At 46.1% G+C, this 27,234-nt stretch overlaps 1 protein-coding gene across 1 annotated transcript; it reads left to right on the top strand.

The window, feature by feature from the left end:
* The first annotated feature begins 726 nt into the window (after positions 1-726).
* On the top strand, positions 727-27,234 carry POLR1B (RNA polymerase I subunit B). The gene is made up of 15 exons (XM_019713996.2): positions 727-1,273; positions 2,233-2,400; positions 2,633-2,779; positions 3,905-4,037; positions 4,558-4,694; positions 5,503-5,726; positions 6,815-6,986; positions 8,262-8,433; positions 8,915-9,196; positions 10,229-10,362; positions 14,289-14,459; positions 14,833-14,989; positions 23,688-23,884; positions 24,271-24,524; positions 25,028-27,234. Exons 1-15 carry the CDS (start codon positions 1,097-1,099, stop codon positions 25,908-25,910), a joined length of 3,408 nt encoding a protein of 1,135 aa, XP_019569555.2. The 5' UTR covers positions 727-1,096; the 3' UTR covers positions 25,911-27,234.

Raw genomic sequence — 27,234 nt, 5'->3', positions numbered from 1 at the left:
CTTATGAACAGTTGTATGCCAACAAATTAGATAATCGATATTAACGGGCACATTCCTAGAGAGACACAAAACTGACTCAAGTGACTATAAAGAAGATACAGAAAATCTGAATAGACCTGACAAGAGACTGAATTAATGAGCAAAAGATCTTCCCAAATGGAAAAGCCCAGCACCAGACAGCTTCAGTGATGAACTCTACGAAGTGTTTGAAGAGTAATTAACACCAATCCAAAAAATGGAAGAGGAGGGAACACGTCCCAAGTGGTTCTGTGAGGCCACTGTTAACTCTGATACGGAAACCAGACAAAGACATTACAGGAAAAGCAAGCCCACCAATCTCAGGAATATAGACGCAATCGCCGGGAGGGAGGGATTCCCAAGGGTCAGGAGGATACTTGGGAGTGGTGGACTGACTCCCTATCCGAATCGTGGCGATGGCGTCACAGGTGACACACAGGTAAACTTACCAAGGGTTCCATTGTAAGTGTGTGTGTTTATTGTCGATTATCCCGCCATAGCGAACGCGGCTGTTAAAGACACACGCGCAAGACGAGGTTGAGGCACTCCTTGGTAAACCCCCACTGGGAAGATGGTGGCTCCTAGGACTGAGAGGCTATAGGGCTGGGAGGGCCCGTGGCGGCTGCCGGACCCCAGGACGAAGGAAGCCGTCAGCGAGCGCTGACCACCTGACCGTTCCGCGAGGGGCCCTCACGATTCGAGGGGGGTAGAGGGCAGTCAGCCAGCTTGTTCCTAGAAGCCGAGATGCGGCTGGGGTCTCGGCTGGGGGGGCATCGGCAATGATCGGGAAGTGGTCGCGGGGAAAATAGCGGCGCTTTGAAGACTGCTCTCCACCCGCCCCTACTGGTGGAAGGAACGAGATCCAGAGGGCAACGCTGAGTGGGGCGGGAGCGTTCTGTCTCGGTACAGTTGCACTCCGGCCCCTTCACACCACGGTTTCGCTTCCAAGTCGGCCCTATAAAAAGGACGGGCAGATTTCCGGCGGAAGTAGAAGAGCTACATTTCCCAGCAGGCCGTGGGTACCGTGCTTCCTTCCGGCGCTGCAGAAACTGGCTGGAGGCAGGCGTGCAGTTGCCGCATGGATCCTGGCAGCCGGTGGCGGGGCCTGCCCCGCGAGCCCAGCCTCAAGCACTTGACGGACCCCTCTTACGGGGTCCCGCCGGAGCAGCAAAAGCCGGCGCTGCAGGAACTGACGCAGGCGCACGTCGAATCCTTCAACTACGCGGTGCGCGAGGGGCTCGGCCACGCGGTGCAGGTGAGTGCGGCGCCTCAGGAGCCCTCCCAGCTCCGCGCTCGCTGGCGCCGCTGGGGCAGGCGGCGCAAAGGGGCCCTGCGAGGCCGGAGGCGGGCGTGGGGGGGGGGGGGAAGCGGAAGGGGAGACCCAGGAGGCGGGCGACAGGGCCCCAGAGAGTTGGCTGAGAGGTCACAGTATAATCCCAAATGGTTGTGCTCCGTGATTGTGCCAGGCTCAGCGCGGGGCTTGGGCTCCAGTCGACCAGGGGAAGATGCATTTGTGATTCGTGGATTAAATGGGATTGGAAACCGTAGCATTTTGTAGAACAGTTTCTGGGTGCTGAGAGAGTGGGGAGGTGGTCCGCCTGGATTGTGCTTCTCAACCACAGTTGGTTGTCCGTGGTTAACATGCTAAGAGAGCTCAGTGGTGCCCCTTCCTCAGTGGAACAGCAAAGCTTCCCCCAGGGAGTGGTACAGAAAAGCAGCAGCTTGGGAAGGGGAAGAACCACCATGGTCACCACCGGCCTATTTGCATGACTCTGGCCTCAGTGTGAGGCCACAGTTGGATGAACTGTACAAATATCAGCATAAAGAATCGCATTAGTGTTTGGTCCTGAATCAGGAGATGCTTCCATATCCTTGCTCTCTTAGCAGCAGTCCCATTAGTCTCGCTGTGCTTATAGAGGATGCAAAATCAGAAGAGCGTAGGCAGGCTCTTGGGTCAGAGAACAGCTTTGTTCTGTATACATACATTCCTAGAACCTTCTAGGAATCTGACACGTGGCAGACACTCAAATATTGGAGTTAATGCCTTCTAGTTTAGGTACGTAGTGAGGGTGTGAGAAGACTGGAAGTAGCTTTCACTCATTTAGATGTGTCACATTAGCATTATAGTTTTGTAGAAAATTCATGGGATTTAGAAGAGTCAGTGAAAGAGTGCCTTGGACATGCAAGCAGTTAATAGTGTGAATTGTATTTCAGGCTATACCTCCCTTTGAATTTGCTTTCAAAGAGGAGCGTATCTCTCTCACTATCGTGGATGCTGTCATCAGTCCTCCCACAGTCCCCAAGGGAAGCATCTGCAAAGAGCTCAGCGTTTATCCAGCAGAATGCCGGGGCCGGAGGAGTACCTACCGCGGAAAGTTGACAGTGAGTGCAAGTGGCAGTGTGTGACTCACATGCTGTACATGTCTGAGAATAAGGCTGGTGCCTAATAAAGTGTAACCAGAATTTTGCTTACTTGGTACTGTCATTCAAGAAATCCCAGCTTTTAAGTCTAAAAGCATAAAATCATTTAATTTATGGTCTTCTTCCTCTTTTAAAATACTCATCTGTTCTTGCAGATCCCAATTTTTTTTCTCAAGTCATTGTTTTCATTTAGGCCGATATCAGCTGGGCAGTGAATGGAGTCTCAAGAGGAGTCATCAAGCAGTTTCTTGGCTATGTTCCCATCATGGTGAAGTCCAAGCTGTGCAATTTGTACAGCCTTCCTCCCAAAGCCCTCATTGAACACCATGAGGAACCAGAGGTGAGCGCCGTCCGGGCACTGGGCAACCAGGTGGCAATGGGAGGGGCCTGAGTGCGGACTCAGTTTTTCTTTCTCTGCTTCATTTCTGCGAAGGCAAAATGGGGCATTAATGTCTTGTCTGATACTGTGTATGGTTCATGATGAGTCTCAAATGAGACTGTGAAAAAGTGGCTGTACAGTAGAGGGTATGTATTATGAGGAGAATTGGTAGTTTCCCCAGTTTTCTGAGTGGTACACATTTAGAGACATACTTATTTTTTAAGCCATCTTAACCCACAAAACTATTGTCTAAAATGTCTCCTTCACTAACAGTAAGATTCTGTGAGCATATTAAATTCTTGAGATGCCTTCCCTTTGGCATTTCTTTTAGCTGTGTGAGGTGGCTTTGTAGTAACCAAGACACGCAGACTGCCTGCATGGGGAGCTGTCTTATCGGTGGGAAGAGGGCTATGCTGTCACATCTGGATTTGACACTCAGCTGCTCCGCTTACCAGTCGTGTGGCTTTGGACAGTTCAGTCTCCTGAGCCTGTTTCCTCTGCTGAAAACGGGCACAGTAGCTACCCCACTCGTTGTTGTGAGAATGACATATTATGACAACACAGAGGGCTGGCATGGCGTGCCTGCTTCATGGTAGGCAGTCAGTATAGGAGCTGTTTATCATGGAAATGTGCTATTGATTGGAGCGATTAAAAATGTTTTCCGGTAGCCTGAATTTCTGGTTTCCAGAGCTTTCATATAGTCAGCAGTTTTTTACCTTGTTTGGGAAACCATACTCATCTGGAAACAAAATGGCTACTGTTTTTTATTTGTTTTAATGTCATTTGAAAACTGAAGTCATTTTAGGGGACACAAAGGCAAGTTAAGTCAGGACTGTCTGGTAGAGAAAGTACTCTGATTTCCTTCCATACTTTCCTCCCAAGCCCCTGCACCTTTTTTGTGTGCTTGAGAAGATTTAGTTCACACACTGACAGTTTCCCAGGGACCCATAGCCCTGTCACCTGTATGCCCCTCTCAGCACATTACACCGCATCTGTGAGAGTGACTTTGATGTTTGCAGTTAGTTGGTGTCCCATTTAAGTTAGTTACATATCTTTGTTTAACATGATAATTCGTCTCTTTGGCAGGAAATGGGAGGCTATTTTATAGTCAATGGCATCGAAAAGGTCGTCAGAATGTTGATCATGCCTCGGAGAAATTTCCCCATTGCTACGGTGAGACCCAAATGGAGATCCAGGGGGCCTGGCTATACTCAGTATGGTAAGCTGCAGTGATTCTTGGAACATTCTTATAGAAAAGTCTTATTAAGCCTTTTTTTTTTTTAAAGGAGATGCATCTAAAATCATTGACGTTTTTCTCTCATATATATGCATTTTTGTTTTTCTATTAAGCATGTCTGTGTTGAGATTTCATGGTAGGAAACCCACCTTTTGTACTACTCCATTGCTTTTAAACTGAAAGAACACATGTATTTATGTTACTGTGTCAGAAACTGAAGACTGGCCTGACTCAGCTAGAGGGGCGTGTGGCCCCAGAACCTGGTCCAGGTACCATGGCTCGCCCCTCCCCTCGGCTCTCTGGTTGATAGCTACCTGGCCTTTGTTCAAGGGCGATTTTGCACCCCAGGGGACACTTGGCAAGGTTTGGAGGCATTTTTGGTTGCCAGTCTTGGCTAAACAGTGATTTGGCTCTTAATTATTTCTAAGGGTAAAAATAATTCAGAAAAAAACAATGATTGAAGCAGCTTAGGGTTCCTGAGCTCCTGGCTTTGTTCCCACAGGAGTGTCAATGCACTGTGTGAGGGAAGAGCATTCCGCCGTCAACATGAACCTTCACTACTTGGAAAATGGCACGGTGATGTTGAACTTCATTTACCGGAAAGAACTGTTTTTTCTTCCTTTGGGATTTGCACTGAAGGTGGGACTTGCTGAATGTATTTCTTTAGTGATGCAGCGGTTTCCTGTGCAAAATGGACAGGTTCTCCTTAGCAGAGTTCATGCTGTGTCAGTTACCTACTGCATAACACATTACCTCGGTGTTTGGTGGCGTAAAACACATCGGTGAACGTTTCTGTGTCCCAGTTCCTGTGGACAGGAATTTGCGCAGTTCTGGCTGGGGCCTCCAGAGGTCACAGAGAGTTGTCGGGGCTGCAGTCATGTAGAAGGCTCAACTGGGCTGCAGGGCCCCCTTCCATGGTGAGAGCGACTAGTGGGAGTGGGCTGTGGGCAAGAGGCCTCAGGTGCCCCCGCTGGGCCTCTCCGTCTTCTCCAGAGTTAGCCAGCCCAACGAGGGGAAGCCCTGGTTCGGGTAGGACATTACAGGCTGAGACTTCCAGGAGGCGAGGCCCACTGGGGTCGTGCTGGTGTCTGCCTTACAAGCGATGCCCTTATTCTGGAGTGTGGGATTTTTTTTTAATTAATTTTTTAAAAAATTTTATTGGGAAACAGTGTGTTTCTCCAGGGCCCATAAACTCCCAGTCGTTGTCCTTCAATCTAGTTGTGGAGGGCGCAGCTCACTGGCCCATGTGGGAAACGAACCGGCAACCCTGTTGTTTAGAGCTTGTGCTCTGACCAACTGAGCCATCCGGCCACCCCTAGAATGTTGGATTTAATGATAATGGAGTGCTGATGTTTCTTGGGTATTAAAAAAATAAGAGAGACTTGTTAATGAATTGGGAGATTTAGTCATTATTTGCAATTAAAAGAAAACCTTTCTTCTATTCCAGGCACTTGTTGGCTTTTCCGATTATCAGATTTTTCAGGAGCTCATCAAAGGAAAAGAGGACGACTCTTTCTTTAGGAACTCCGTTTCTCAGATGCTAAGGATTGTGGTGGACGAGGGTTGTGCCACCCAAAAACAGGTTCTTCACTATCTGGGTGAACGCTTCCGAGTGAAACTCAGTCTTCCTGAGTGGTGTCCAAATGAGCAGGCTGCGGAGTTCCTGTTTAAGTGCGTGTGCTTCGGCCTCGGGTTTCCCGGGGTGGGCGTCACTGGTTCTTGGTGTTGATGTAGTGGGGCCTCCTGAGCCATCAGAATCAAGATGGACCTGGGGGTAGAATCGGGCTGGCAAAGCAGGGGCTGCTTCATTTCGGTGGCCATCCTCACTGCCCTCTCGTTTGAGGGTGTAGTTTATTTTTTGTACTGTCTAGCTTTTATTTTGAAATAACTTCAAACGTGCAGAATTGCTGCAAAAATGGTACATTGGACACTTAACCTTCACAAGGTGTAAGCATTTTTACTACATTTGCTTTACTTCTCTGCATTTAGGTAGATGTTTTTCCTTCTGACCATTTGAAAGTTGCAGGCACGTGTCCGCTTCATCCCCCGAGGGAAGGGCTGTCTCGTCACCATGGGGACTGTTGAGGGAGCCCTGCTCTAGACCAGCACCAGCCATGGGCTGTGCTGAGCACTTGTGTGGCTGGTGCAGCTGAGAGGCTGAAATCTTGATGGCATTCCACTTTAAAAATTACACGTGAACCTCAGATAACACAGGTTCAAACTGCGTGGGTCCACTTACATGTGGATTTTGTTTTTCAACAAACATATTGTTGGCCTCTGTACCCCAGGTTTCACAACCGGCTGTGGATTGAAAACAGCATTTTTGGTCCTCAGTCGGGAAATCTGTGGGTGCAGAGAGCTGACTGGATGCATTGTTCTACGCCATTTGTAGAAGGGACTTGGTTATCTGTGGGTTTTGGTATCCATGGGGGTCCTGGAAACCGTCCCCTCCAAATTTGAATTTTTGGGGAGTCAAAAGTTAAAGGTTTCACCTGTGCAGGGGTCGGTACCCCAACCCCTGTGTTGTTCAAGTGTCAGCTGTAATAGAAACTTAAGCAGCTCATGTGGCTTGTCGCTACCATGTTGGCCAGCACAGTTCCAGACCTTGGGATCATATTTTGTTCTGCTGCTGATACTGCCTGTGAAGTAAAAAGTGATGTTTTGAAAACAAGCAAGGACTTTGAAGTAAACATGAATTGGTTAGTGGGGCGTCCAGTAGTGGCAACTGAATCGTCTTAAGCTTCTTTCTATTTTGACAGCCAGTGCGTCTGTATCCACCTGAAATCCAATACTGAAAAGTTTTACGTTCTCTGTCTCATGACCCGGAAGCTCTTCGCTTTGGCCAAAGGAGAGTGCGTGGAGGACAACCCTGACAGTTTGGTGAACCAGGAAGTGCTCACACCCGGGCAGCTCTTCCTCATGTTTCTGAAGGTGGGTGCCCTGCCCTCACCGGCTGTTGACCTGTGCAGCAGGGTGACGGCCCCCACCCAGCCGTCTTCTGCCGTGTAGTTTCTCTGGGCAGTTTACTGCAGCTCTTCGTTCTACCTGAGTTTGTTGGTTTACCTAACAGTAAGGGACCTAATCTTGCTCATAACAGTGGTGGTTAAGTCTAAGTGGCCTCTACAAATGCTCTGTAGAGTAGAGCCTGTGTGTCCACATCCACCCCCTCGCTGCCCTGGCCTTGTGCCCCGGTGTCAGTTCTCACAGTGCTTTCGTGGTCCTTTGCAGACATGCGAGGGGGGGTGACACATTGGTCCCCTGGTGCCCGTGCTCCCGGTTGAGGTCTGGGAGGCGACGCTCTGCCTTCTCGTTCCAGCTCTCATACTGTGACGAGGGTCTGTTTAGTTCTGTGTCGCTCACATCTGTGCTCTGTGTTGGTGACTTTGCTGCTTATGGCCTGCGGGCTCCGTACTGAAGTGCTGGTGAGGCTCCTCAGTGCACGGAGGCCGAGAACATGCAACGTCGGCTGACGCTGCTCAGGCACCAGGACAGCTGCTGGCTCTGTGTGCAGTGGTGCTGAGTCCGCAGCGGTCTTTCCACAGAAACACACAGAACAAGCTTGTGTGTCAGTTGATGAGAATGCTGTGACCTCAGACTTGCAGGAACTAACCCTGTGTGTAGCTCGGAGCTAATTCAGTGTTAACATCAGCGCTCCAGAACTCACTGTCAGTGACCAGAGCTGGAGGTGTGAGTGAGGGTGTATATGAGTGTGACTGTGGGGGGGGGGGTGGCAGCAACACTCCAGTACTACTGTCAGTGACCAGAGCCGCGCGTGGGGCGGGTGTGTGTGAGAGAGAGAGAGAGAGAGAGAGAGAGAATGACAACACTCCAGTACTCACTGTCAGTTACCGGAGCCGTGTGAGTGTCTGTAAGTGTGCATATGACGGTGTGAGTGTGCGGAATGTGGACAATGTGTGTGGCACAAGAATGATTCATAAGTAAGTCGATTTGGTGGTATTTTATATTCTGATGATCCCTTAAAATAATTTAATCTTAGAGGTAACTACAAATCTCCTGATTCCTCGTTGAGCCAGTTATTCTTAAATTCTTACTGAACTGTAAAAACTTGTGTCTGCTCTATCCATAAAGTTAAATTGAAAATTTTCAGCAGTCTAGAATTTCCTTGATAAAAATTGAAATGAGGCGGAAGCTTTCTGTTATTGGTAATTTCAAGTAAACATAATTTAAATTTTTTTCTTACTTCAGGAAAAAATGGAGTCTTGGTTAGTATCTATTAAGATAGCTTTAGACAAGAAGGCTCAGAAGACCAATGTGTCCATAAACACTGAAAACTTGATGAAGATTTTTAATCTGGGAACAGACCTTACGAAACCATTTGAATATCTTCTTGCTACTGGGAACCTGCGGTCTAAAACAGGTGAAACTGAACAGTAGGCTTCATGTCAGTGTGGGGCTTTTGACGAGGTGCCTGTGGGGCTTAAATCCAATTCTGATGATCAAGTGCATTTCCTGTGCCACTTAAAAAACTGAAGACGGCTCAGATCTCTCAGGGAGGGTCACCTGGACAGGTGGTTGGGAGGGTTCTGGCCCTTCATCCCTAAGCCTCTGTATCAGAATGGGCCGGAGCACTTTTAAGAGGGGCAGTGAGGGCCCAGAGCCTGCGGTTTTTAACATGATAAGTAATGTGCGGATTGTTTTAGGACTGACAGCTGCCTGTGTGTTCGCCAGCCCCTCTGATGAACCCCTCTGAGCACTTGCTGCTGTGTGACCATCTATGGTGTCCCCACCATGGAGGTGCTCGTAGAAAAGCTAGGCGACCAGCTGGGCTGAGACGGGTTGTGAAATCTGGAGGCTTTTTTAAGTGCAGCCTGTTTTTGAATGACTTTTGTTTTATCAAGGTCTTGGCTTCCTGCAAGACTCTGGACTTTGTGTTGTGGCAGACAAGCTGAACTTCGTCCGCTACCTCTCCCATTTCCGCTGTGTGCACAGAGGGGCCGACTTCGCCAAGATGAGGACCACCACAGTGCGCAGGCTGCTGCCGGAGTCCTGGGGCTTCCTGTGCCCTGTGCACACCCCCGACGGGGAGCCCTGCGGCCTGATGAACCACCTAACGGCCGTATGTGAGGTGGTCACGCAGTTTGTGTACACGGCGTCCATCCCAGCTTTGCTCTGCAACCTCGGTGCGTGGTGTGTGGGGTGTGTGCGTTTGCACGGCAGATACCGTGAGAATTCCCACAGGGACTGTCATTTCTGTGCAGGAGTTGGGCCACTCCTGGGCTTCTTTACAGAAGGTCAGGTGCATGCTTCACAAATGAGTGGAGCAGAAATTCATGTTGTTTCATTCGTTTAAAAAAAAAAAAGGAGGTTGAAGCATTTAAATTACAGCAGCATTTAATGCCAGAAGTGACATTGGGGTCACTGGGCTGCACCTGCTGGTCCGACCGCTGCGTCACTGAGCAGGCAGCAGTTAAAAAGGAAGTTGTCCATTCTGTACCCTGAAGTCCGCAGAGCCACAGCTTTTGTTCCTGGGGGCCTGGCAGCTGCTCTGCCTTTACTGGTGGACTAGACTGTCTTGCCTGCTGGCCTTCAGGTGTACTGCTGGGCTTGGGTTCACAGTCACTCGTCACGGTGCCCCTTTCAGTCTTCCGGTCCTCGGGGTCTCATTTGTGATCTGGAGATAGGCATGGTCTGTGGAGGGGTCTACACGCTGAATCCTTGCTCCCAGGACTCAGGTGGTAGGTATTCTCAAGGAGCCAGAGGCCATTGGGTCAAGAGTCACAAAGTCCCTACTTAAAAGTAATTCTGCCAAGGAGAGCGAGGCCTTTGAGAAGGAGCCCCAGGGAAGGGGATTCCCAGTTACTCCAGATTCATGGGCTACGATCACCGTAACTGTAGGTTCTCTCTCTACAGGGATAAGAATCGCCTTTGCCACCAGTGATTAAAATGTCTAAGTGTAGGAAGTGCTAGAAAGGAGGGGGGAGTATAGAGAGGTGGACGGTGTGTCTGGCTGCAGAAGGAGAGATGGGAAGGAGGACGTGGCACTGCGGAAGGTCTGGGGTGCCAGGTAACATGGGGGAATGCTGACGCTGAGCGGCCATTCTGCTTCAGGAACAAGATCACTGGGTGTCTGCAGTGACGGTGCAGCCATCCGGACAGACTCTCCAGTCTTGGAAAGGCATCCGGATGTGATAACCCGGTCTGTCATTCCCCAGGGGTCACACCAGTCGATGGAGCTCCACACCAGCCGTACACTGAGTGCTACCCTGTCCTGCTGGATGGCGTCATGGTGGGCTGGGTAGACAAGGAGCTTGCCCCCGGCGTCGCGGCTTCTCTCCGGCATTTCAAGGTGACCTTGAGTTTGTGGATTGTTGTGCCCCTTGGTCTTGGGTTTCAGTCCTCCTCTAGCTGCTCAGGTAGCCCCGGGCCATCTAGGGTGGTCGGGCCTGGTGTTCAGACGCTGATTCTGAACGTACCTTACATTCCCTCTGGTGGCAACCTTGCTTGTGCTGGGGTCAGTGACAGATATTTGACTTGTATAATTTTTTGGGGTAGTTTCAGTGAGGCCCTAGATTGTTAATCTAACAATTTTAACTTCTTTGTAGATACTGGTGGCACGTAAGGGCCCTCAAAACATGGACTTCATATTTCAAGTAATAGCAAAGCGATGCACAGTATAAGCCATGCCCTGTTGTCTTGGAAATACACTTTCAGATTGTCAAGCAGACGCTCTTCCAAGCCTCCACTCAGCAATCTGGCCTCTAGAAGCCCGGCTCTGCAGTGGCAGGATGGACGGCAGTTCATGCGTTCTTCTGTTGCATTTCGTTTGGGTTTTTTCAGTTTTGAAAAAAACCTGAAAAACTTACTTTGATGTAATTACACTTAAAGAACGGATATTTGGACAACATAGAGAACTGTACGTGACAGCGCCAGACCCACCATTGTCATTTATGTGCTCTATATACATATGTGCTTATATTTCCTTCTGTACTATTTCAGGGTAGTGTGCAGACACATCCCCGCTCCCTGAAGTTCCAGTGTGTTTTTCCTAATGGGGACTTTTTCTCCCCAGTGACAGTACACTTACCAAAACCAGGGCAGGGTGGGTTGGCAGGGTCCACAGCTGGTTCTGAGATTGTCCCAGCTGTCTCAGTAATGGCCTTCCTGGTCTGGGCCCCAGTCTGGGATCCCATGTTACCTGTACTTGTCGTGTCTCTAGTCTCCTGGAGTCTGGAACGGTTCCTCAGCCTCTCATGTCTTGGCTTCTTTTAGTTGCTATGTAGACTGTCCCTTAGTTTACATTTGTGTGTCGCTTCCGTGTAACATTCAGGATCTCGTTTCAGGGGCACATGATGTTGGCTTGTCGCGTGACGGGTGGTGGTGATACTGATCACGTCAAGCCTGTGTTCTTTAGGTTAATCCCCTGCAGTGTTACTGTTCCCTCTGACAGTGATTCCTGGAGCGATGCTGGGAAGCTGTGGGGAAGGCCTTTTTCTCCTCAGACCTGACCTTACCCACTGGCTGATGCGTTCTCTGCGGAATGATTACTATTCCATCGATGGTCTTTGCTGAGTTCATTATGACTGTGATGGTTGCAGATGGTTGCTTTCTAATGTCCTCATTTCCTCTTTGTTAGTTGCCACTCTATAAGGGAGAGCTTTCCTTTCATTCATTCGTTAACTTATTTGCATCAGCAGATTCATAGATGCTTGGTTTATTTCATGAGTCTTCTGGTACTGTTTTTATTTTGATGCTTGTATTAGGTTGGACCCTCTTCTGGTTCTGTGGGGTTTATTTGGAAACATGCATAACAGAATTTACCATTTTCACCATTTTCGAGTGTATGGTTTGGAAGCATTAAGCACACATTGATGTGCGTCCATGCTCCGAACTTTCCATCATCCCACACTGAAGCACTGTGCCCATGCAGTGGAAGCTCCCCCCGGCCCCCAGCTCCCAGTAACCTCGTTCTACTTTCTTTCCATGATTTTGACTTTACTAGGCCCTCGTATAGGTGGAATCAATTATACTGTTTTTCCGTATGCATCTGGCTTATTTCACTTAGCAGAATGTTTTCAAAGTTCATCCATATTGGTACCACATATTAGAATGTCCTTCCTTTTCAGCTGAGTAACAATAGTCCACCAACCACTTTGTGTTGATCTGTCATCCATCAGTGCACACTTGGGGTTGTTGCCACCTTTAGGCTGCTGTGCACATGGGCGTGCAGATTTCTGTCAGAGTCCGTGGCGGTGGTTCTTTGGGGTGTCTTCTGGTAATTCTGTATTTAATTCTTTGACATCTTTGGGGGGAAATTGTAAGGTCTTTCCCTTAGACAAATTAGGTGTATTATATTAACTCGTTCCCTGATATGTTTGCTCTCTACTAACAGCGATGGATAGTGAGTCACAAATACCTGGAACGAGTCCCACCTGGTCACGGTGTGTTGTTCTCTTCATTTAACAAATACTGATACTTTCTTAAATATCAATAATTTATGAAGATTTTTATAATTTCCATTTGTGAGTCTCCATTTTATAAAAAGAATGAGAAGTTTCCTTAGTTTTTCAGAGCTCTGGGGCAGTTTGGAACCTCGGGCCATCTGGTTGCTGGGCCTCAAGAATTCCTATGAAGACATCACTTGGGCTTTGGGGGAGGGGGGCGCTTTCCTGGCACCTTTACTTCTAGTATGGAAATTGGTCTTCTTTAAGCTTTCTACCTCTGTTTACATCCGTTGTGGTGGCCTCCATGTTATCCATTTCATCTTGTTTTCTTGGAGGTATGCAAAATAAACCCATGCTTTTGAAATTTTGTTTCAGTGTTTCCCCCGCCTTGTCATTTCTTAGTATATTTGTGGGCCTCCCCCCACCCCTTTTTTTTCTCTTGATTGGGTTAAGTATTGGTTTGTTGGGTTTTGTGTTTTTCGTGTGTTTTTTAAAGAACCAAGAATTTTGATTTGTTAATTTGCACCTCTTTCTGTACTCTGCCTCATTAATTTCAGGTTTTATCTATATTACAATTTCTTTTTTTTCTTACTGGGCAATACTGGGAAACTGTGTCTTTCCAGGACCCATCAGCTCCAAGTCAAGTCGTTGTTTTCAATCTAGTTGTGGAGGGCGCAGCTCACTGGTCCATGTGGAAATCGAGCCGGCGACATTGGTGTTATGAGCACTGCGCTCTAACCAACTGAGCCAACCAGCCGCCCCGATATTACAATTTCTTTACCTGTGCTTTTTTGAGAGGTTATTTTATTCCTTTTTTAACTTTTGATTTAAGAATTTAATTCATTTATATTCATTCTTCCATTTTTATTGATAATGTGTTTGTGAATCCCCAAAAGATCTGATACATAGATTTTGTTACTTGTTTTGTGTTTTAATTCCCAGGTAGAAGGGTCTTTTCTTTTTCTTCTTTTTTTTTTTTTTTTAAGGTTTTATTGGGGAAGGGGAACAGAACTTTATTGGGGAACAGTTTGTACTTCCAGGACCTTTTCCAAGTCAAGTTGTTGTCCTTTCAATCTTAGTTGTGGAGGGTGCCGTTCAGCTTCAAGTTGTTGTCCTTTCAGTGTTAGTTGTGGAGGGCGCAGCTCAGCTCTAGGTCCAGTTGCTGTTGCTAGTTGAAGGGGGCGCAGCCCACCATCCCTTGCGGGAGTCGAACTGGCAACCTTGTAGTTCAGAGGACGCACTGCAACCAACTGAGCATTCCGGGAGCTCAGCGGCAGCTCAGCTCAAGGTGCCATGTTCAATCTTAGTTGCAGGGGGCAGAGCCCACCATCCTTTGCGGGACTTGAGGAATTGAACTGGCAACCTTGTGGTTGAGAACCCACTGGCCCATGTGGGAATCGAACCGGCAGCCTTCGGAGTTAGGAGCTCTAACTGCCTGAGCCACTGGGCTGGTCCTAGAAGGGTCTTTTCATTAAATACATTTTAAAATACAACCAGTAACCCGGTATATTAAGACATCAGAGAACAGAATGTCATTTAGACGTGTCCATGTACCTTCCTGGTACCTTTTCTACAGTCTCAGTCACTCACAACTGGTTTGCCTGGCAGTGCGGCTGAGCCCCCAAGAAAGTAGGGCTTCTGCCTGCTCTGCATTTGGCGCGAGTGGCATTCTAGGGGGCGATGAGCCTGGCAGGGTACCCTCTTTGTTCCCTGCGTAATTAATTTCCTAAGATGCTGCTTTTCACCTCCATCTCTCTCTGCCTGCCTCCTGGGTGGCGGGGGACAGAACCCATCACTGCTCTGCTCTAACCTCGCTTGTTGTTGAAAACAGGTGTTGAGAGAAAAAAGAATTGCTCCCTGGATGGAGGTGGCCCTTGTCCCCATGACGGGAAAACCGAGTTTGTACCCAGGACTGTTCCTTTTCACCACTCCCTGCAGACTGGTGCGGCCTGTGCAGAACGTGGAGTTGGGCAGAGAGGAGCTGATTGGGACCATGGAGCAGGTACGCTGCTGGGTTGTGTGTGACATCTGCACATTTCTTGCTGCTGCTTTTTTAAGGTGGAAGTATCGCGTGAGAGCGACTGCATCCAAAAGACAGCCAAAGCTCCCTTCAGCCACTGAGACCGGGTTCCCGGCACTCGCACAGGAGTCGGAGGGTTTCCTGCCCGCCCCACCTGCCCACCCAGGCTCAGTCACAGTCCCTGCAAACGGGGGACCTGTGCAACTGCTTAAAGCGCGCTCCTTCCCATCCCCTTCACACGTGGTCCAGGGGACATGTGGGATGGCGTATTAAGGCCTACGGTTCCCGCAAACCCCACTCTGAACCTGGACAGCAGACAGCAGCCTTGACGCCCCCCACCCCCACTGTCCCCTAGATTTTCATGAACATCGCCATCTTTGAGGATGAAGTCACGCCTGGAGTGACCACGCACCAGGAGCTCTTCCCACACAGCCTGCTGAGTGTGGTGGCCAACTTCATCCCCTTCTCGGATCACAACCAGAGTCCGCGGAACATGTACCAGTGCCAGATGGGTGAGGGGGCGTGGGTGGCGGTCACCTACGGGAGACAGATGCTTCTCACTGTTTGTCTCGAAACCACTTCAAACTCAGGAAAGTTGCAACACTGGTACAAAGACCTCCCATAAACCCTTTTCCTGATTCTAATAATATTTTGCCCTATCTGTCACAACTGTTTGGCATTTGAAAGTAAATTGCTGGCATGGTACCCTTTGCCCCTAAATACTTCGGTGTGTGTTTCCTAACAAGGATAGTCATTTGTCTAACGAAGGACAGTTACTAAAATCAAGAAACTTAGCATTGATACTGTCAACTATTTTATAGTCCTTATTCAACTTTTGATCGGTTGTACCAAAAACAAGGCTTGTGGCAGTTTTTTGTGTGGAACACCTAGTCTGAGATCACACACTGTGTTTAGTTGTCACATCTCTTTAGTCTCCTTTGACTAGACCTTTGGCCTTGCTCTGTTTCTCTGGACATTGACATTTTTGAAGAAAAAGGTAATTTATTTTGTACAATCCTCAGTGATTTGGGTTGGTCTGAGATCTGCGGTTCCACTTGTGATGACTACAAGCACCCGTGTCCCAGTCACGCCAGTGCTGTCATTCCTTCCTGAATGTCGTGTTTTAATGGGGTGTGAGTCCCCTTTGGGGGAAAACTTCCCTTAGCGTTTGTTACAGTTGCAGATTGCTGGCTACATATTCTCTGAGTTTTTGTTTCTCTCAAATACCTATTTCCTCTTTACTTGAAGCAACTGGATGTACAATTCTGATTGGACAGGTTTTTTTCTGGTACTTAAAGATGTTAGCTGTCCTTTCTGGGTCTCTCATTTCGAACTGCAAGTCCAGCGGCTATAGGGTGGCTCCCCTGTAGTAACATGATATTTTTCCTCTGTCCTTAAAATTTTCTCTTTTTTTTTTTTTTTTTTAAAGTTTATTAGCGTGACAATTGTTAGTAAAGTTACATAGATTTCAGGTGTACAATTCTGTATTACATCATCTATAAATCCCATTGTGTGTTCACCACCCAGAGTCAGTTCTCCTTCCATCACCATATAATTGATCCCCTTTCCCCTCATCCACCACCCCCCTCCCCCTTTACCCTCTGGTAACCACCAAACCATTGTCTGTGTCTATGAATTTTTGTTTCTCATTTGTTTGTCTAGTTCTTTTGTTTTTGGTTTATATACCACACATCAGTGAAATCATATGGTTCTCTGCTTTTTCTGTCTGACTTATCTCGCTTAGCATTATAATCTCAAGAACCATCCATGTTGTCACAAATGGTCCTATTTCATCTTTTCTTACTGCCGAATAGTATTCCATTGTGTATATATACCACAACTTCTTTATCCATTCATCTATCGAAGGACATTTTGGTTGTTTCCATGTCTTGGCCACCGTAAATAAAGCTGCAATGAACATTGGAGCACACGTGTCTTTATCTCTAAATGTTTTCAGATTTTTTGGGTAGATACCCAGGAGAGGGATTGCTGGGTCATATGGTAATTCTATTCGTAATTTTTTGAGGAACCTCCACACTGCCTTCTATAGCTGCTGCACCAGTCTGCATTCCCACCAACAGTGTATGAGGGATCCTTTTTCTCCACAGCCTCTCCAACACTTGTTACTATTTGTCTTGTTGATGATAGCCATTCTAAATGGGGTGAGGTGATATCTCATTGTGGTTTTTATTTGCATTTCTCTGATGATTAGTGATGTTGAGCATTTTTTCATATGTCTATTTGCCATTTGTATGTCCTCTTTGGAGAAATGTCTCTTAGGTCCTCTGCCCATTTTTCAGTTGGATTGTTTTTTTGTTGTTGTTGAGTTGCATGAGTTCCTTGTATATTTTTGATATTAGCCCCTTATCGAAGGCATTGTTTGCAAAAATCTTCTCCCATTCAGTTGGTTGCCTCTTTATTTTGTCAATGGTTTCTTTTGCTGTGCAAACGCTCTTTTAAGTTCGATATAAGTTTCATTCATTTGTTTTAGCTTTTACTTCCCTTGCCTTCAAATTCACAAAATGCTCTTTGAACCCAAGGTCCGTAAGTTTAGTACCTATGTTTTCTTCTATGCAGTTTATTGTTTCAGGTCTTATGCTTAAGTCTTTGATCCATTTTGAATTAATTTTAGTACATGGTGACAAATAGCAGTCCAGTTTCATTCTTTTGCACGTGGCCTTCCAATTCTACCAGCACCATTTATTGAAGAGGTTGTCTTTTCTCCATTGTATGTTTTTTGCTTCTTTGTCAAAAATTATCTGTCCATATATATGTGGTTTTATTTCTGAGTTCTCAATTCTATTCCATTGGTCTACATGTATGTTTTTCTGCCAGTACCATGCTGTTTTGATTATTGTAGCCCTGTAGTACAAGCTAAAGTCAGGGAGTGTGATACCTCCATTATTGTTCTATTTTAAGATTGTTTTGGCTGTTTGGGGTCTTTTGTGATTCCAAACGAATCTGATGATTTTTTGTTCTATTTCTTTAAAAAATTCCATTGGGATTTTGATGGGGATTGCATTAAATCTGTATATTGCTTTGGGTAATATGGCCATTTTAACTATGTTGATTCTTCTAATCCATGAGCACGGAATATCTTTCCATTTCTTTGTGTCTTCTTCAATTTCTTTTAAAAATGTCTTGTAGTTTTCAGCATATAGGTCTTTCACATCCTTGGTTAAGTTTATTCCTAGGTATTTTATTCTTTTTGCTGCAATTGTAAAAGGAATTGTTTTTTGTATTTCTTTTTCTGAGATTTCATTGTTAGTATATAGGAATGCAATGGACTTTTGTACGTTGATTTTGTAGCTGGCAATTTTACTATATTCGTTGATTATTTCTAATAGCTTTTTGGTGAAGTCTTTAGGGTTTTCTATATATAGCATCATGTCATCTGCAAAGAGTGACAATTTAAGTTCTTCATTCCCAATTTGGATGCCTTTTATTTCTTTCTCTTGCCTGATTGCTCTGGCAAGGACTTCCAGCACTGTTGAAAACTAGAGGTGATAGGGTACAGCCCTGTCATGTTCCTGAATGTAGAGCAAAGGGCTTCAGTTTTTCACCGTTAATTATGAGATTAGCTGAGTGTTTGTCATATATGGCCTTTATTATATTAAGGTATTTTCCTTCTATACCTACTTTATTAAGTGTCTTAATCATAAATGGATATTGTATCTTGTCAAATGCTTTTCTGCATCAATTGATATAATCATATGATTTTTGTCCTTTATTTTGTTTATGTGGTGTATCACATTGATGGATTTACGGATGTTGAACCTTCCTTGTACCCTTGGGATGAACCCCACTTGGTCGTGATGAATAATCTTTTTAATGCATTGTTGCATTCGATTTGCTAGAATTTTGTTTAGGATTTTTGCATCTGTATTCATCAGAGATATTGGTCTGTAGTTTTCTTTTTTTGTGTTGTCCTTACCAGGTTTTGGTATCAGGGTAATGTTGGCCTCATAAAATGAGTTAGGGAGTACTGTCTCTTCTTCAATTTTCTGGAAGAGTTTGAGCAGGATTGGTATTAGATCCTCTTTGAAGGTTTGGTAGAATTCACTAGTGAAGCCATCTGGTCCAGGACTTTTGCTTTTGGGAAGGTTTTGGATGACTGATTCAATTTTGTTACTGGTGATCAGTCTGTTTAGATTTTCCAAGTCTTCATGGTTCAGCCTAGGAAGGCTATATGTTTCTAAGAACTTGTCCATTTCTTCTAGGTTATTGAATTTGGTGACATATAGTCCCTCATAGTATTCTTGGATGATCCTTTGTATTTCTGTGGCATCCGTAATAACTTCCCCATTTTCATTTTTGATTTTGTTAGTGTCTTTTCTCTTTTTATCTTAGTGAGCTTAGCCAATGGTTTGTCAATTTTGTTAATCTTTTCAAAAAACCAGCTCTTTGTCATATTAATTTTTTCTATTGTCTTTTTGTTCTCTTATTTCATTTAGTTCTGCTCTGATTTTTATTATTTCCTTTCTTCTGCTGATCTTGGGTTTCATTTGTTCTTTGTCTAGTTCTTTAAGGTGTAAGGTGAGGTTTTCTATTTTGGATTTTTCTTCTTTCTTGAGATAGGCCTGTAATGATATAAATTTCCCTCTTAAAACTGCTTTTGCTGCATCCCCAAAATTTTGGTAGGATGTATTTTCATTCGCATTTGTTTCTATGTATCTTTTGATCTCTCCTCTAATTTCTTCTTTGACCCAGTCGTTCTTTAAATGCATGTTGTTTAATCTCCATGTATTTGTGATTTTTCCTGCTTTCTTTTTGCAGTTGATATCCAATTTCAAAGCCTTGCGATCAGAGAATATGCTTGGTATGATTTCCATCTCCTTAAATTTGCTGAGGTTAGTTTTATGTCCCAATAGATGGTCTATCCTTGAGAATGTTCCATGCACACTAGAAAAAAATGTATAGTCTGATGTTTTAGGATGAAGTGCTGTGTAAATGTCAATTATGTCCATTTCATCTAATGTGTCATTTAGGGCTGCTATTTCATTATTTATTTTCTGTTTGGACGATCTATCCATAGCTGTCAATGATGTATTTAGGTCCCCTAGTATAATTGTGTTTTGGTCAGTTTCTTCCTTTAGTTCTGTTAGTAGTTGCTTGGTATATTTCGGGGCTCCCTGATTGGGGGCATAAATATTGATGACTGTTACGTTTTCTTGTTGTATAGTCCACTTTACCATTATGAAATGTCCATCTTTGTCTCTTGTTACCAGTTTCACCCTGAAATCTGTTTCATCTGATATCATGATGGCTACACCTGATTTTCTCTGGGTACCATTTGCTTGGAGTGTCAATTTCCACCCTTTCACTTTGAGTCTATGTTTTTCCTTGTAGCTGAGATGTGTCTCTTGGACACAGCATGTGGTTGGGTTTAGTTTTTTGATCCAATCTGCTACTCTTTACCTTTTTATTGGTGAGTTCAGTTCATTTACATTTTGGGTTATTATTGATACGTGAGGATTTCCTATCATTCTGTCTTTAGTTTTCTGGTAAGACTGTGTCTCCATTGTTTCTTTGCCTTTTTGTTGTTGTGTATTATTTCTGTGTGGTGGTATTCTATGATGTGTCCCTTTGTTTCTTCTTTTATTACAGTATATATATATCACTTCTGGATTTTTTTTGAGTGGTTACCCTTAAGTTTATGTAAAAGAAAGTTTGATATTTAGAGTATTCCATTTTCTTCAGCATGCTTACTTTCTCCATCTCCATATTCCATTTAGGTATTTACTCTCCCTGTTTTTATGTTTTGATTGCCACAAATTGTCCCTGTTGGTGGTGGTCAAATACCCTCCTTTAGTATTTCTTATAGTGTAGGTCGTGTATTAGAAAATTCCCTCAGCTTCTGTATGTCTGGAAAGGTCTTTATTCCTCCTTCATGTCTAAAAGATATCTTTGCTGGGTATATTATTCTTGGCTCATAATTTCTCTCTTTCAATAGTTTGAATATTTGGTTCCACTCCCTCCTGGCTTGTAGAGTTTCTGCTGAGAAATCTGATGAGAATCTAATGTGCTTTCCTTTGTAGGTTACCATCTTCTTTTCCCTGGCTGCCTTGAGGATTCTTTCTTTGTCATTGATTTTAGACAGCTTCAATACAATGTGCCTTGGAGAAGGCCTGTTGGGATTGAGGTAATTAGGTGTTGTATTTGCTTCTTGGATTCGAGGGTCCAGTTCTTTCCAGAAGTTTGGTAGGTTCTCATTGACTGTTTGTTTGAATATACTCTCTGTTCCCTTCTCTCTTTCTTCTCCTTCTGGTATGCCCATTATTCTTATATTGCTCTTTCTGATGGAGTTCAGAAAGTTCTTGTAGAGTTCTTTCATTTCTTTTAAGTCTCAAGTCTCTTTCTTCTTCCATCCATGTCATTTCCAGGTTTCTGTCTTCGATGTCACTGATTCTTTCCTCCATCTGGTCAACTCTACTACCTAAGCTGGTTATTTCATTCTTAATTTCTTCTATTGAGTTCTTAATCTCCAGAAATTCTATTTGGTTCTTATTTAAAATTTCAATCTCTTTCGTAAAATGTTCATGTTGTTCTTTGATTGTGTTTCTGAGTTCATTAAACTGCCTTTCTGTGTTTTCTTGCGTCTTGTTGAGTTTTTTCAGAACTGCAATCTTGAATTCTCTGTCATTTAAGTCACATATTTCCATATCTTTAAGTTCCTTTTCTGGAGACTTTTCACTTTCTTTCTGAGCTGTCTTGTTGCCTTGGTTATTCATGGCAATTAATGATTTAGTGTTTATCATGCTAGACATCTACAGAAGTGTGTTCTGCAACAGGTTGATAGGAAAAGGTCTTTCTTTTGTTTTCCAGTACGTGTTGGTAGAATGTTTTATTTTCTCTCCGACTGAAGCCTTTTTTCACTCTCACACTACATAACTGTAGTGTTATGTTTTCTCTGCACTATTCCAGCTTCTCACACAATGTGGGGATTCCCTGGAAGGCGAGCTTCTCCTCTGTTAAAAGTTCGCCTGGGTCACAGGGCGCAGTGTCCATGTGGGAATATGGAGAGCTTTTGAAGTTCCAAAGCTCCTCCTGCACCAGATTCAGAGCCCGTGTGTTTCAGCAGTTCTGTTTACTCCTGCAGGGATCCGCCCAGATAGGTGGGGCCAGGGGCAGGGTGAGTTGTGAGAGGTGGCCCAGAGCAATGGCAGCGACCACCACCACAGCCGGTCCTGCTTCCACAGCTCCCTCCCCTTTGCCAGAACTAGTTGGGCTGCGAATCTGCGTCTGCGGACCACAGTTCTTTGAACTACAAATATTCTGTTCTTTTGCTCTGACACTGCTACTGTTCTGCTTCTAGCACCAGGCAGGTGGGAGCGGGGCGAGCTCTGGGAGGGTAGGGAGGGGGCGGCCAGTCTCAGTGCCTAAGGCTCCGTTCTCTGCTCGGCAGTGAGGGCTTAAACCACCGTTTTCAGCCTGTTTCCCTCAGTCTTTTCTCCGAGGTCTCTGCCATGAGCGTTGGGTTCAGCCGTGTTATATGCTGCCCCCTCAGCCCTGTGGGCCATAAGCGGAGCCCTAGCAGTCCGAGTTCTTCCCTCTCCCGCAGCTGCGATAGTTCCAGGATGCAGCGAGCTCGGCGCACTGAGCGAGGTCTGCGTCCTGCGCCCACTCGGCTCCGTCTCCACACTTCTCCCTTCCCTCCTCCCCTGCTCACGCGATTTGCCCTCCTTTCGGTGAATTCAGTAGTGAGCCTCTTCATCTTGCCTGTCTGCTGTGCAGGGAGTCCTTTGTGGAGTTATTGTTGTTTGATTAGTTTTTGTAAATTTCCAGGGGAGCTTTACATAGGCTCACCTCACGCCGCCATTTTGATGACGTCTCCAGGTTTTCTCTTTCTTGGTGCATAGCAGATTGACTCTGTCTGGTGTTCTTTGTGTTTGTCTTGCTTGGGGTTTGCTGGCCACCTTAAATCTGTTTTAAAGAGGGGTTTTTAATAAAAGTTTTCGTTTTCTGCCATTATTTCTAAAAATAATGCTTCTGTCCCACTCTTTCTCCCTCTCGTGATATTTCAATTATGCATCATGTACGTTAAACCTTTGATGCCTTGTGTGCCTCTCCATTTCTGTTCTCTTTTTCCCATCTTATTCTTTATCTTCAGATTGGATCAGTTTTATTGATCTGTCATCACGTTCAGATTTTTTGTTCTGTTCAGATACTTCATTTTTCAGCCTAGAATTTCCATGTTTTTTTATAGTTTTTATTTTCTCTGAGATTCTTATCTTCATTGTAAACATAGTTTCCTTTACATTTTTGAGCAGAGTTGTACAAGCCGTGCTTTAAAATCATTGTCTGCTACTTCCGACGTCTGGGTCATCAGGATGTCTCATCGACTGCATTTTTTCTTGAGTGTGGGTGATAGCCTCCTGTGACTTTGTACGTCTAGTAATCCTGGGTCATACCGCATACGTTATGAATGATATGTTTTAAAGGCTATGGATTATGTTGTGTTCCTCTGAAGAGGATTAGTTTTTAGATTTAACTGGCAGATAACATAGCTCGACATGGCAGCTGAAGCATGGTCGGGACAACTGGGAAATGTACCATGTGTGTATCATTCAGACGTCACCAAAGATATGGGCTCAGTTCATGTACAGAATTTGAGACTCTCCCTTCTGAAACACCCCTTTTCTGTTGCTGTCATTCTCTGAACTCTGTGCCGTGGTTCTTCAAACCATAAGACTGGTTTCCTGTTTTAAGTTGTAGCCGCTGCACTGACTGGGCCATAAGGCCAAAAACAATTAAAAACTGACCTGGAAATTCACCCGTTAGTGTGAATGCCTCTCCAGGTTCTGTCCAGTGCCCTCGGGGAGTGTGTGTGTGTGTGTGTGTAAGTAATTAGATCAGTTACTATCGCCTTTCATCCCTTCTCCTCCCTCCCCCCCCAGTACTATCCTGTATCCTTTATATCCCGTTTCTCTTTTATCACATTTCTCTTGTGTCCATAAACTGGTTTAGAAATGTTTGGGATGTGTTCCAAATGTATGCACAGTGTTATGCTGGTGCCTCTGTCCATTTCCATCTTGGCACTGTTTTCTTGGTCTGGTTATGTTGATCTGGGCAGGTCCACTTCATTGTCACACCATAAGCATAACCAAGATGATTTGTCCATCCCATGACAAATACTGAGGTTTTCCCAATTCTATCTGTCACCGCCATAATCGGGAAGAAACGAGATGCTCAGGAATTTTCCATTTGCAGGCAAGCAGACTATGGGCTTCCCGCTTCTCACCTACCGGGACCGGTCCGACAACAAGCTGTACCGCCTGCAGACCCCACAGAGCCCTTTAGTGAGGCCGTGCATGTATGACCACTATGACATGGACAATTACCCCATTGGGACCAACGCCATTGTTGCCGTTATTTCCTACACCGGCTACGACATGGAAGATGCCATGGTGAGTTTCACTGAGCGAGGTGCACTCACTGGAGTGCCATCCCTGTGTCCGCCGTGCCTGGTGTTTGGCCTGAGTGCTGTTAGATGGCTAATTCCCAGCTGGAGTTGGGTGGCAGCTGGGAACAGTCACAAGCATCCAGATACGCACGTTCCATGTGTGGTTCTACAGATGCTGTGAGAATGTGAGGTGCCCTTGGGTGTTGCCCTTTTTGTCGGTGCACGATTAGGGTTTAGGCCATTTGTAAGGGAGTTCATTGAGGTGATGGGAAAATGGACAATTTTAATTGCATGCCAGTTGCACTACACCGAGCACGATTCTGACCAGTTTTATTTTGAAATTGTCACTTGGCTGCAGTCCCTTAAATTGATGGTTTTTTGACCTCACAGATTGTGAATAAGGCCTCTTGGGAACGAGGCTTTGCCCATGGCAGCGTCTACAAGTCCGAGTTCATAGATCTGTCTGAAAAAGTCAAGCAAGGGGATGATAGTCTGGTGTTTGGGGTCAAGCCTGGCGACCCGTGGACTGCACAGAAGCTAGACACTGATGGGCTGCCCTTTATCGGGGCTCGACTGCAGTACGGAGACCCGTATTACAGCTACCTGAACCTGCACACGGGGGAGAGCACGGTGGTGTTCTACAGGTGAGACAGGGCACCGAGGGCTCTGAGCGGGGGATTGGTCGGTGACACTCTGTCATGACGGAATGGCCATTTTGTGAGACAAAGCCTGTGTGTCAGGCCACCTGTGCTTTTCTTCTGGTTGGTGTCACGTTGATGAGAGACCTGGTTCATTTTAAAACTGGTTCAAACTTGATCCTCTCTCATGCGTGTTGTTAGCAATGTCTGCCAGCCAAGATGTCAGGTTTGTTGTGCCTCTTAGGAAAATAAAAGTGTTTACAGGTGCCTGTGTCACCTATAAGGTTGGTTTCAGTTGCAGGTCTTTAGAGTAGTTCCTTAATAGCTGTTCAGGGGATCAGAGCTCTGTGGGGACATAACCAACCCCGTTCATAGATGCTTCCAGGGGGCCTGTTGTTTGGGCTGGAGAACACTTTGCAAACGTCCTTGTGAAGCCCCGATTGTTATCAGTCAAACTTACGTGTCTGCAAGTTTGCACAAACAGCTTGACCTTCTGTAACATTTTCTAGGAGTAAAGAAGACTGTATCGTGGATAACATCAAAGTGTGTGGTAATGACACCGGAAGTGGGAAGTTCAAGTGTGTGTGCATCACAATGAGGGTCCCCCGGAACCCCACCATCGGGGACAAGTTCGCCAGCCGCCACGGACAGAAGGGCATCCTGAGCAGGCTGTGGCCAGCCGAAGACATGCCCTTCAGCGAGAGTGGCATGGTCCCTGACATTCTGTTCAACCCTCATGGCTTCCCGTCACGCATGACCATCGGCATGCTGATTGAGAGCATGGCGGGCAAGTCAGCAGCGCTGCACGGCCTCTGCCACGACGCCACGCCCTTCACCTTCTCGGAGGACAGATCAGCCCTGCAGCACTTTGGGGACATGCTGCGGGCCGCGGGCTACGATTTCCATGGCACCGAGAGACTGTACAGCGGCGTCAGCGGAATGGAGCTGGACGCAGACATCTTTGTCGGTGTGGTGTACTACCAGCGCCTGCGTCACATGGTCTCGGACAAGTTCCAGGTCAGGACCACCGGCGCCCGGGACAGGCTCACTAACCAGCCTGTTGGGGGCAGGAACGTGCAGGGCGGGGTCCGCTTTGGGGAGATGGAGCGGGACGCGCTGCTGGCCCACGGGGCATCCTTCCTCCTCCATGACCGCCTCTTCAACTGCTCTGACCGCTCAGTGGCACACGTGTGCGTGACATGTGGCAGCTTGCTGTCTCCGCTGCTGGAGAAGCCACCGCCATCGTGGTCGGCCATGCGCAACAGGAAGTACAGCTGCACTGTGTGCCATCGCAGTGACACCATCGACACTGTCTCTGTGCCTTATGTCTTCCGGTACTTTGTGGCAGAACTGGCAGCTATGAATATCAAAGTGAAACTGGATGTCATTTAACTCCATGTGGCCTTTTGGGTCAGGAGAGTTGCCAGAGTACAGAATGTGACTAGCTCAGTGGCAGTGTGACCAGTTACTCTGCACTGTTTTCAAGGTTTCTAGAGCTCACAACCAAGACCTGACAGCCAAGAACTCAAGGTTTCAGTGTAGTTAGTCCTGAAGTTGATTTGTGTTGTATTTATCTGCAAACTCGCGGGTGTCCCCTTAAAAAATGGTGCAATGACAGACAGAAGGGTATGCATGGAAGTTGGTATGCCGCTTTCAACAGGCGGTGGCCACCATTTACTATCCATGTAGAGGGGCGCGGTCGAGTACAAACGTCTCACAAGCCATGTGTGTGACTGTGTTTTCTTATGTCTGTGTTAAAGTAAAAGCAAGAGGCAGAAATGTTTTCTAACAGCCTTACTGAAGTGTAATTCTTAGGAAACACTGCAAGTACTTAACTGCACACAGTTCACAGTTGGGTGATAAATACCTCCGAGAGCCTCCTGTGCCCCTTTGGGTTGTGTTGGAGGAGGTGTGTGTGTGATGGGGGAACCCTGACCTTGCCATCTGCCTTCGGGGTGAACAGCGCAGCACTGTCACAGGTGCAATGCTGCAGGCCAGTCTGCGGACACTCGTCCTATATCAGCAGGTCCCTCTGTCCCTGGCACCCACCATTCCACTCTGTTTCTGTGAGTTTGACATTTGTACATGCTCTGTGACTGGCTCGTTTCAGTCAGCAGGATGTCCTCAGCCCACCAGTGGCTGCAGATGGCAGGATCTCTGTTTTAGGCTGAGGAATCTGCTGTGTGTATGTACTAGCACGGTTTTTTATCCATTCACCTCTTAATGAACATTTCAGTTGTTTCCGTATCTTAGAAATAATGTTAATATTCTATTTTATTTAATGTGGCATACCAAAATGCCATATCAACATGGACTGTTAAAAGTGTGTTGAGGTACTTTACATTCTTTTTCATACAGTCTCGAAAACCTGGTGGGTGGCGGTGCCCTCTGTGTACGTTCCATTGTCCTGGCCCAGTGATGGGTATTTGGGCTGTCCCGTTCTTGCCTGTTTTACAGCGCAGGCAATATTAGCGTTGTGTACGCTTGTGCAAGTGTAAAGTGCTTTTCGTTAAAACTTTCCTAAGGGGGCGGCTGGTTAGCTCAGTTGGTTAGAGAGCGATGCTCGTAGCACCAGGGTTGCCAGATCAATCCCCGCATGGGCCAGCGTGAGCTGCACCCTCCACAACTAGATTGAAACAATTACTTGACTTGGAGCTTATGGGTACTGGAAAAACACACTTTAAAAAATAAAGTTCCCCTGATTGTTCTTTTCTGA

This window comes from Rhinolophus sinicus, linkage group LG05, assembly GCF_036562045.2.
Source record: "Rhinolophus sinicus isolate RSC01 linkage group LG05, ASM3656204v1, whole genome shotgun sequence".
Taxonomy (NCBI): domain Eukaryota; kingdom Metazoa; phylum Chordata; class Mammalia; order Chiroptera; family Rhinolophidae; genus Rhinolophus; species Rhinolophus sinicus.
The sequence above is the reverse complement of the archived record's forward strand: the minus strand, read 5'-3'. Positions and strand labels throughout refer to the sequence as shown.

What these genes read in the sequence shown, in the direction of transcription:
- POLR1B (XM_019713996.2), top strand. Translation starts at nt 1,097, where the DNA reads ATGGATCCTGGCAGCCGGTGGCGGGGCCTGCCCCGCGAGCCCAGCCTC. An exon ending in TCTTCCTCATGTTTCTGAAG is followed by an intron (nt 6,987 to 8,261) that starts GTGGGTGCCCTG and finishes TTCTTACTTCAG; the next exon opens with GAAAAAATGGAGTCTTGGTT. An exon ending in AGCACGGTGGTGTTCTACAG is followed by an intron (nt 24,525 to 25,027) that starts GTGAGACAGGGC and finishes AACATTTTCTAG; the next exon opens with GAGTAAAGAAGACTGTATCG.